Below are 11238 nucleotides of genomic sequence, written 5' to 3' on the forward strand. Positions count from 1 at the left end.
TGGCTACTGGGGATCTTAGTATATCATTGCTAACCATTTAGTTCTTCTTTACCAATTCTCTATATATCTCAAAATGAATTTATTGGAAAAGTGATAATTCTTTTAAATATTTATGGTAGCTTTAATTACATTGACAGTGATCATCCTTAATGAAAACTGAGAGAAATAGTATACTCTCACTAATTTCTCCCCCCTAAGATATATCTTTTTAAGTGATGATTGTTAGCTAGCCACTTATAATGTGTTAAAAATCACACAATTAAAGGTCTGGAAAGAAAATTAGAAATCATACTGTTTCAGAGACTGATCTTTATAGAATAAATTAATTGTATTTGAGTTGGAATTGGCAATTACTGTAAGCATTCCAAAAGGTAATTAAGAGAGGCATTGGTGATGGCTTACACCTGTTAACCCTAGCTATTCAGGAGATTGAGATCTGAGGATCAAGGTTCAAAATCAGTTTGGGCAGAAATGTCTGTGGGACTCTACCTCCAATAAACCAATAAAAATTCCAGAGTGGAAGTATGCCACAGCATGGACAGTCACAAAAAAGCTAATCAATAGTTTTTTAAATTTACTTTTAAGGCCCGAGTTTTTTGAACAATAAAATACTAATGAATAAGATATGCTCTTTGAACATTTAATTATATTCAGAAATTTCATCACCTCTAATAGAATGTGTTAGATTATTTTGAGGGTGTAACTGTTATTTTGTTTCAGTAAGAAGTATTTTGTAGAATTTAAAGATGTTTCTTAAAATAACATTGGCCTGTGAACTTTTATATGTTTTTAATTTTAAAAGGACACAATTTAAAATAACAACTTCCTAAGAAAATTTCATGGAAATAGTGATACACCAGTCATTTATCTATATTTCATACAAATATAGGGAGAGTTAGTTTTGATTTCCAGTCTAGGAGGACATCAGTGAACACTTTATTGTTTTATTTTATTCTTTTTCTCTTTCCTAGAATGAAGGGGTTGTAAAGCTTTATAATGAAGGCTGTTGCAAGATCTGTAAGTGAGGCTTATTATGTGAAATGATAGATTACTTTTAATTGCTCATGCTGATTATGTTTTTTTTTAAAGATTCAGCTCCTGTGATATAAAGAGAAACACATTGATGAAGTATAAACTTAAATGCTTACATGTTGTGTGATTAAAAACCTTATAATTCAGTCTCTTTTGTAGTGTACACAAAATATTTTCAAATGAAATGAACTGTGATTTCATTATTGGGAATTTGTTGTTGTGGCATTTGCTAGAAAACACTGCCTAAGATTTTAATAGGTTTTACATTTTCAAGGGCTCTGTGATCTAATTTGCTTGGACCAGGTGTAACTATGAAAGCTATGTAGTTTATTACAAGAATGGTATTGATATTCTAATAAGGATGTAGAGAGCACAGAACTCTTTAGATTTTTTTGAACAAGTCTATGAATCTGTACTTTGGGGAAATGCTAGCATAATTGACTGTATTTTAATCTTATATGTTAAAGTTCCTGTGATAGTTTTTATAATTAAATTTATATACATGTAACATATTTTATATGTGTTTGAATTTCAAGCCTAATTTTATAGTAGTTTAAAAATTAAGTTCTGAAATAGAGTAGAGGCCTATTCATGCAATGGCTTTTTTTTCTTTTTTGAAAAGTATGAATTTTTGTCAATAGCATACAGGAATTTTTTGGATAATTGGCATAGTAAAAATAATTTAGAGAAAATAATTTAGAAAGGCTTTTGGGGGAAAGGACACAACATAGTTGAGGTTAGTAATAACATAGTACTAGATGCTTAGATACAAATTGCCATGCTTCTCTAATTAGATTTCTGAACTTGATGGAGGGTGAATCACATAAATATGTCAGAGTGGTAATCTAGAGCTATACAATACTATTGAATAGATATTTAGAGGTATTAAAATAATTATGGAACGTAATTATATACGCTTGAGCATGTTACTAAATCAAGAACTTAAGTCTTTTATACAATATTTGGGAGGAATGAGTAATCTTGTCAAGGAATTTAATTTCATGCAATGTCAGGTATACAATGCTGCTTCAATCAGTATAGCTAAACCTCTAATTTATTTACATGTTGAGGTTTCATATATAAGCATTAATTAAAATAGAATTTACTGACGAAATTCATTTGAAAACTGGTGATGTAATTCTACAATTCTGAACAAAAGTATTCTCAATAGAATGACTTAATGACTTTCCTAAAGGGAAAAAAGGCCAGTTAGTAATAGAGTAAGGTAACAATTTTGGTCTTGTGCATCCCGATTCTGGAGTTGCATCTACTGTCATCTACTATTAAAAATGTATTTTGGAGTACACTATCAAGTAGTAATCTCTCATACACATTGGGATTGGGATTAGAATTGTAATCATTAAAAATCATTAGACCAAGAATGACCCATCCATACTTTTAATATGATTTTAAAGTGTTCTATTGTATTATTTTATATTAATTTGTACTATGATAATATATTTTGTCTCTAAATATTTATTTAAAATCTATGTATATATATATATACCCAATTACATATTATTACGTATTTAGCTGTTTATTCAACAAATTATTTTATAGCCACATATATACCACATATAGGTTGATATTATCATTACCACATATGTGGAATACGTTTTTATTTGTACTGATAATTATTCTAAGATGAAAATGGAAAAATGTAAGTATGAACTTAGAAAGTATAAGGTAATTTATTTAGAAGACAAAAATAAATATTACACAAAATAGATAACAGTGAAGTTTAATAACTTTTTGACACTGGAATATATTGCATATAAATATATCAATTTTCACATTTAAATATAGTCACAGTTTAAATTGAGAAAGTAATTTTCATGAGCTTTTGGATGGATAAATAGCTTTTGTATTTTATCAGGCAAGAGAGAAGAAAGAATATGCCAGAAAGTGATTATTAAGTCAATCATAAGGAGACAAGACTGTGTGAGCCAAAGCTCTGTAAGTGGAAAAATATCATTTGTTATATAAAGAGCACATATCTTTCCAGAAGTACATACGTCATGAGCACAAAGCACTGACTAACTCATATGCCAACAAAATGCCAACATATAATACTGAACTTTGAGAGTGTTCCTACATCCTATTATTAAAGTATTCTGTCTGTGAAGAGTTATGAGTTATTCTTAGCATAAATAACCAACTGTTCTCAATGATAATTGCAATACAGGAAAATAGAAATGTAATCTAAAAATTTTTGACTATATTTTTCCTTTTAACTATATTAATTTTATTCAAGTAACATAATCCTAGCTATGCCCTTGTCTCCTTTAATACAATCTGTTTAATTCTATTCTCTGTACCCCATGATATAACATGGGGTCAACAGAGTAATTAGAGTGGAGAGTTTATTTCATATACTGTCTTAGTTATTCTTGTACATTTCATGCTTTGAATTATATTAACATCACCAATAATATGACTTTGATGTTTATTTGAGTTATGTAGTAATGTAGTATTTTCTAAATCTTCTAACATATAGAAGAGTGAGGATTGAAGACAAAAGCCTCACTTTCATTGACTCCTTAGTGGAATCAAATTATAACCATTTAGTGCTTCCATTATTTGAAGATTTTTTTCCACATTATCTCTCCTTACAGATTAATGTTGCCTCTTGTGATGGGAAATGCCCATCAGCTACTATATATAATGTCAATGTTGAAAGCCACTTACGATTCTGCAAGTGTTGTCGTGAAAATGGAATACGAAACTTGACTGTGCCTTTGCATTGCTCAGGAAATGGCACTGAAATTATGTACACACTCCAAGAGCCTATTGACTGCACATGCCAGTGGAACTAAACTCTTGGATTCCAAGAACACCAAGAGAAACATTCTCCTCAACAAATTACACTATAATATCAAGTTGAGTCAATTTTTATCATTATTCTTTAGGCATTTGGAAGACTTCAACTGCTTAATAAGTGCATTTTTAAGACTGTTGGGATATGAAAAAATAGTACACAACTTCAGTGGAATCAAATAATTTTGAGTTTGTTTGGTTGAAAAGCTGTTATGTCTATAATTGCAACATGGCACAAACCTGGAATATCCCTAGCAGGTAGAAGGCTTTGGTGTAGACATCCTTCTCAATTTCACTCACCAGTATTTTTAGTTTTAGTTTGCAAAGTCTTCCCTAGCTGTACTTTTAATCTTTTACTGCTTAATCTGATTAATGTCATCAGTTAAAATGATAGCCACAAAGAGTTTTATGTTGAGAGGCAGAAATTACAACTCTAGGATTTTAGATTATTTAAAAATCAAATGAATATTAGAGATGTTATTACAAATTGTTCTTATTTTGCAGGTGTAATGCAACTTATAAAAATTAATTCTGTGTGACAATATGATGAATTTATGTTGACAGCCTGATTAAACTCTAGGTTTTTCTTTCCTACCCCCTGTTCTTTTATCTTGAGTATTAGCATAAGATGACTATCACATAATCTTTAAGTTTGCTTTGGATTGGATTTAAAAAATCAAGTTCAATTTGCTTTTGAAAATCACACACACATATACTATTATTTCAACAGTAAGGAGCAAGGAAATGTGATATCAGTTGCTAAACAGAGGAGGATCTTGGGCTTTTTAAGTCATTAAACTGCTATTAAATGTGTTAATATTATTTAATAGTTATTTGCTGTCTCATTGACATATGATTTTTAAGATTTATTTGTGTACTATCAAAGCTGAATGTCATTGTGCTGATAATGCTGCTGCATTGTCAATAGTGAAATAAAATTATCCAAATATATCAATAATTTTACAATAGGATGCTACACATTGAAAGTACAGTATTGACATTTGAAAACAATGTGTCCTTATATCTTTTCAAATTGCAATTACTTTCTTCTTAGAATATATATGTACCTGTATTTCTTCCTCAGTAAATATAAAATGCCTTGTACCAAAGGAAGTCCATCATGAATAAGAAAAGGATAAAACTGCATTGAAAAAGCAACTGTTTGGGGCCTAATGAGCTTGGCTCAGTCTTGAGTTAGGTAACTTTCTTTCAGATATTAATGTTTTCTTTTAAAATCATGTATCCTAGAAGCATAGAAAATATAGTTAATATTTGTATCTTGAGATAAAATAGAAATGAATGAAAGAATAAACATTGCACCTGTAAGTTCCAGTGTCTACTGTATATGAAAAGTGATGCATTTTGTGTTTAATCTGTTTCTTTTAGATGTAAACATTTCAATATCTTTGATTATTATTAACATATACACTGAATATTTTGTTTAAAATATTGACATTTTGCTAAAGGGAAAAAGATATGTAGCTTAGAAGTATGTAATGTTGTATATTGTCTATTATTTATTTTTTATTTTATTTTTTATTTTTTTGTCGGTCATGGGGCTTGAACTCTGGGCCTGCGCGCTGTCCCTCAGCTCTTCAGCTCAAGGCGAGCACTCTACCACTTGAGCTACAGCACCACTTCCGGTTTTCTGGTGGTTTATTGGAGATAGGAGTCTCACGGTCTCTCCTGCCCGGGCTGGCTTTGAACCGCGATCCTCAGATCTCAGCCTCCTGAGTAGCTAGGATTACAGGCGTGAGCCACTAGCGCCCGGCTTCTATCATTTATTTTTATTTCCACTCTGTAAGCAATTTGTTATGAAATTAAAAGTATAACATAATCTTAAACCTATTTATGAAACAAAAGGAAACATTTTTCCTAGAACCAAGAAATACCCACCAAAATAACAAATTCCTTCTGTGTTTGGGATCTCCAGATGGAAATGGAGATCCCAAATTGGAATCTAGTATAAGAGAAGGATAGCCCTCACATCATCAGAAATGTGTAAACAGACTACAAATGTATGGTGTGGGACAACCAGATAGTCATTTGGACAGATATTTGGATTTATCCACTCATTTATAAGTAGGAAAAACTCTACATCAATATGAAATGAACAAGATAGGATGTCCAAAAGAAAACAGGGAAGAAACTTATTATTATCTTAAGGTAATTCCAACTCAATAGGTAGAAGTCCAACTGAAAAGACTGATACATTTATCAAAGCTACTGCAAAAAAGCAAATTTGCCATGGCAAAAATTCAAACAAACTATAGAAACAAAGATTCAGTATTTACAATGTCACTGACAAAGTCTCCTGAAAAGTAAGTAATTGACAAAAGTAAGTAATTGACAAAAAATGGGCCAAATCTTTACAATTCAAAGAAAAATACTACTGGGCTGGGAAGGTGGTTCAGTGGTAGAGTGCTTGCCTTGCATGCTTGAGTCCCTGGGTTTGATTCCTTAGCACCACATAAGCAAAAAGACAAAAGCCAGAAGTGGCGCTGTGGCTCAAGTGGTAGAGCGCTAGCCTTGAGCTGAAGAGCTGAGGGATAGCGCCCAGGCCCATGACTGGACCCCCCGCCCCCCCAAAAAAGAAAGAAAAATACTACTAGTGAACTGAGCAAGTGCTACCCATTTATTCTGCACTGAAATATAACTAACTTCTGTCCTGTCAGACTGGTAAAAATTAATTGCTTCTATTTTCTAAGGCAAATGTTTGGAAGATGATAATTCTGGTAAAGTATTAAAAGACCAAAATTAAAAGAATAAACTTGTATATATAAGCTATACACAAAAATTCTACTCATTCTCTAGGATTATTTAGAACAATATATACAATGAGCAAGCGTTGTAACACTGTGTAGAAGACATAGATTAATCAAAGGAGATTGCATTGTGAGTCATATTAAAAGACAGTAATGTTTGTATTTAAAAAGGAAGTACCACTTTAAAAATGTTTCCAAATTTAAAATTGCTTCTCTTTCCTAACAGTTAGATATATTGAAAGGGATGTTGTTTATTTCTATCACTGTCAAATTACCATATTTGGTAGCTTAATTTTATCTATAATAGAATATGTTTTATGCTTATGTGGCATGCATGGTTGAAATAGATGTTTGTTCCTTTTCTTTACATTTTTAACTCTATTTTCATTAGAAGAGCTACATATTCTAACAATATATAGTATTTTCTTTTCACTCTAAGCTTTTTAACTCACTTTAATTTGGAACATTGCATTTCTGAGACTCAAATGCCCATATTATTGTTTTTAAAGGTCCATAGCTTTGAAAGGATCTCAGGGAAAGCAGCCCAATATACTATGAGGACAATATTTAACAAAATGTGTGAGGGTTCTTCAGTGTTAGAATAGTATATTGAAATCAGCATTTAGAAGATGCGCTAGGAACTGGTGGCTCATGCCTTTAATCCTAGCTACTCAGGAGGCTGAGATCTGAGGATCACGGTTCAAAGCCAGCCTGGGAAGGAAAGTCTGTGAGACTCTTATTCCAATAAACCACTCAGAAAACCGGAAGTGGTGCTGTGGCTCAAGTGGTAGAGCTCTCGCCTTGAGCTGAAGAGCTGAGAGACAGTGCCCAAGCCCAGAGTTCAAACCCCACAACCAACCAAAAAAAAAAAAAAAAAAGATGATGCCTTGGCCTTAATACATTGGCTATAAAAATTTTCAACTATTCGATGAAATAATATCTACATACTTTTAGTTGCAATTATATTCCTTTTCCTTCTTGTTCTAGCAATAACTAGTCTACATTATTTAATCACTGAGTAAGGAAATTCCATATCACTTCAATGGAAAAGAGAGCAAGATTTTGGATCCAGATAGACTTAAATTCAAATCTCAATGGTGCTAATGAATAATCAACTCAAGGTATTATTACTTAATAATTTACGCAATGAGACATGAGTGTCACTTCAAGAAATGTCCATTGAAGTGTGTAAGATGTATTTCCCATTAACAAACTTTTGAGCAGGCAGGAAAAGAGTGAAATATTACCAGGATTCAAATGCATTAATCTCTGCTAGTTTTTTCTCCTCCCCCTCCCCCCCCCCCGCCCCGCTTTTTTTTTTTTTTTTTTTTTTTGTACAGCCACATAGTCAATTTCGGTTTCTTGTTCAGGAGTTGGTACTTTCCCACTCCAGTTCTCCTTCATTGCCCTTCCTTTCCTCCCTTCTCCTATGTGGAAAGCCATTCTCCACACATCAGCGATTCTGGACTCTCCCACTCCTCTTCCTTTTTTTGCTTCCCCATTTCCATGGAGACCTTTCACTTAATTAACCAACCCAGGGAAAAGACATAGCCGGCCAGAATGAAACCCACTGGAGCAGCAGTGCGGGAAGAGCTTAGAGCAGAGAGCGAAGAAGGAAGAAGAAACTGATGGCAAGGTGGGCTGTGACCAGGGGCCTTGGGATGAAGGACTCAGCTGCTTCCCTGGTCATCTCTGAACTTTCGGGCTGCGTCCGGGTGAGGTTAGGACAGAGTGCGGGCACCTGCAGGATGTTCAGGTGTGCGTGGCTCAGGCTTGGGTTTCATTCCAGATTTCTGTTCTTTTGTCCTTTGGCCCATCAGTCTCATGAAAAGCGGTGATTTACTTTATACTCCCGTCTTAGTTGACTGTGTTGTGATTTTCTAAAACCTTGTACCTCAGGACAGCGGCCCTGTCTTTTTCCACCTTGGGTGCAAACGTGACACAGAATTGAGTTGCAGCAGAGGTTTGGACTTGAAGAACAGCAGCCAGGAGCAATCTTTCCACTTGTAACATCAAGCTTTTGAGATGCCACATTACTCTTTGATTTGTGGAGAGGAGCAGGATTAGTACCATGACACTGGGATAGAATACTTACACCCAATTGCTTGAACAAATGAACAAGGCTAAAGTCGGTGTGGTTTTGTGGATTGCACGATTGGATATTTCTTTTTAATCGAGTTGTATTTTATCTAAGGTGAACACCTGCTTAAATAAGAACTAAAGAGGATTTTGTAGGGAAAAACTAGCCTTATAGAGATTAGAATGAATCCTGAAAACCCATTTGTTACTAAAATGGAATTTTCCCTTTTTTAGAAAATACCTGTGAAGTGCTGGGATGTTCACTTTTTCTTTGATGTGGGACATGCAAGTCTGGATTATCTATACTCTTAAAGAATGTTGCAAAAGCATTTTAGATCATGTATTTCAAAATGGAGTTAGAGCAACTCTTGAATGTTTTACTATTTAAATTTCAATCTTATGAACATTTGTGAAATATTTTTCCTAATGAAGGTTTAGTTTAACATGTGAGGAATTACTTCCAAGGAGATATGTGTAGGTGTTCCAAATTTCTACCAATTGAGGTTAAATAGTTTTACATAATGTGATACCACTGTGTGTAATTACCTGCTAATTCATTTTATTTTTAACACTTTATACTCAATTAAAGTAGTTTTTAGAAGCAAATTGTCTTCTTATATGCTAGAAGGTACTGACATTTCCAGTTTTATTTAGTGAATGGTCTGCAGCAGATAGTAAATTCTTTAATGTGCATTAATGTAGGATGAACAGCCTAAATATATTGAAGTGATATGTGCACACACATACATGACATAAAGCATGTCTGATAGTTTAGTTTTGAAGCTTAAATTGTGCATTTACTTGAAATGAATACATTTTACTTTCCAGATGGAGAAATCAATTAGTCTTCTACTCTGGTTACAGTATGTGGTTAAGGTAAGATGTTTTCCATTTTAGAATAATTAGTGAGCATAATTCAATTGCTTTGATTCTATTATTTTGGAAAATGGAGTATTGTGGAGAAATAACTTTATCAAGTTTAGTACATGAGAACATTTTTTTCTTCTTTAGGCTTTGCATTTTTATGTGCATATGGAATACATGTGTTCTTACAAATTGGAAGAAGATGTGGTAAGCAGCAAGGAAGAGATCTAAATTTGTTAAAAGACATTTTGTAATGAGGCATCCTAAAGTAATTTTTTTTTAGGATTTCCAATACAATCCTCCCTCGCTATCTGTGGGAAAGAGATTTCAGAAACAGAGGATGGTAAAATCTGTTAATGCACAAGTCATTAAAGAGGACTTTGTGTTGAAATGTAACCTATGCACCCACTCTGCTATACTTTATATAGTCTTTAGATCACTACTAATACAGAATACAATGTAAATGTTATAATATTGCTTAGGGACAAATAACTAAAAAGATAAAACAACTTAAAACAAAACACTTTGAAATATTTTTTGTATGTGCATGTGTGTATACATATATAATACAAATAGTCAGAAATGTCTGCAAAACACATATGTGTGTGCAAGTGTGTATACATATATAATCCATATAGTCAGAAATGTCTGCAAAATTCAGTTTTGTTACATTATCACCAAAGTCATAAAAGACACCAAGAAGCATGTGTTGGGTATTTATTTACTTATTTAGGTGATTTTAGTCTCTTCTTTCTCCTGAACTTAAGAAAACATGTTCCTAGTGTGATTTACTAACATCTTAGATTTACTATTTCTTATTTTTATTTGTTTCAGTCACTTTCAAAATTATATTTATGAGTAACCAATGTATATTATTTTATTTGCATTTAGAAACTGGTATTTGTGCAAATGTTTTAAAAATATAATTTGACATATTTCTACAGAATGAAAAAAATATTTGCAAATTAAAAATCTTACAAGGAGTCAATATGCAGATTGTGTAAAGGTCTCTAAATAGAACTATCAAAAACTAAATAACTATAGCAAAACTAAGAAATAGCGTTAAACAGCCATTTCTTAAAAGAAGTCACATCAATGGCAAAGAGTTATATGAAAAACTGTTCAAAATCACTAAGCATCAGAGATATGAAAATCAAAACCACAATGAGATATCACCTTACCCTACTATAAATAATTATTGTCCCCAAAGACAAAAGGTTAAAAAGTACTGTTGAAGATATCGAGAAAAAGGAACACTAGCCCACGGTTGGTGGGAATATAAATTAGTACCTTCACTATAAAAAACAGAATGAAGCTTTCTTAAGTAGGTAAAAATAGTGAGTGTAATAGTTGCCTCATAGCAACTCACTCAACTCAAGCAACTCAAGAAGCTGAGATCTAAGGATCTTGGTTTGATGCCAGCTATGGCAGAAAAGTGCAAGAGACTCTATTTTAAATTAACCAAGCAAAAAAGCTAGACTGTGGTTAAGTAATAGAGTGCCAATCAATGCCAGTGAAGCCAAGTTAGTCTGAGGTCCTGAGTTTAATCTCCAGTGTTGCCAAAAAGTAAAATTAGAATTGTGATATGATTCAGCAATCTCACTACAAGTATATATTCCAAATGAAATGAAATCAGCATGTCAGAGACCCTTCCATGGGAGGAGCTGGAGGTCATTGTGTT

General features: G+C 32.8%; 1 protein-coding gene across 1 annotated transcript in view; it reads left to right on the plus strand.

Moving 5' to 3' along the window:
• The window catches only part of Otogl (otogelin like), an 88765-nt gene extending 84830 nt beyond the window's left edge, over window positions 1–3935 (plus strand). Inside the window, exons 37-39 of the mRNA XM_070037862.1 lie at window positions 972–1017; window positions 2909–2988; window positions 3648–3935. Of these exons, the coding sequence (XP_069893963.1) occupies window positions 972–1017; window positions 2909–2988; window positions 3648–3848 (327 nt within the window). The 3' untranslated portion in view covers window positions 3849–3935. The remainder of the gene's footprint in view (window positions 1–971; window positions 1018–2908; window positions 2989–3647) is intronic.
• Window positions 3936–11238: the final 7303 nt, after the last annotated feature.

This window comes from Dipodomys merriami, unplaced genomic scaffold (assembly GCF_024711535.1).
Source record: "Dipodomys merriami isolate MVZ:Mamm:240054 unplaced genomic scaffold, mDipMer1.0.p SCAF_10, whole genome shotgun sequence".
Taxonomy (NCBI): Eukaryota; Metazoa; Chordata; class Mammalia; order Rodentia; family Heteromyidae; genus Dipodomys; species Dipodomys merriami.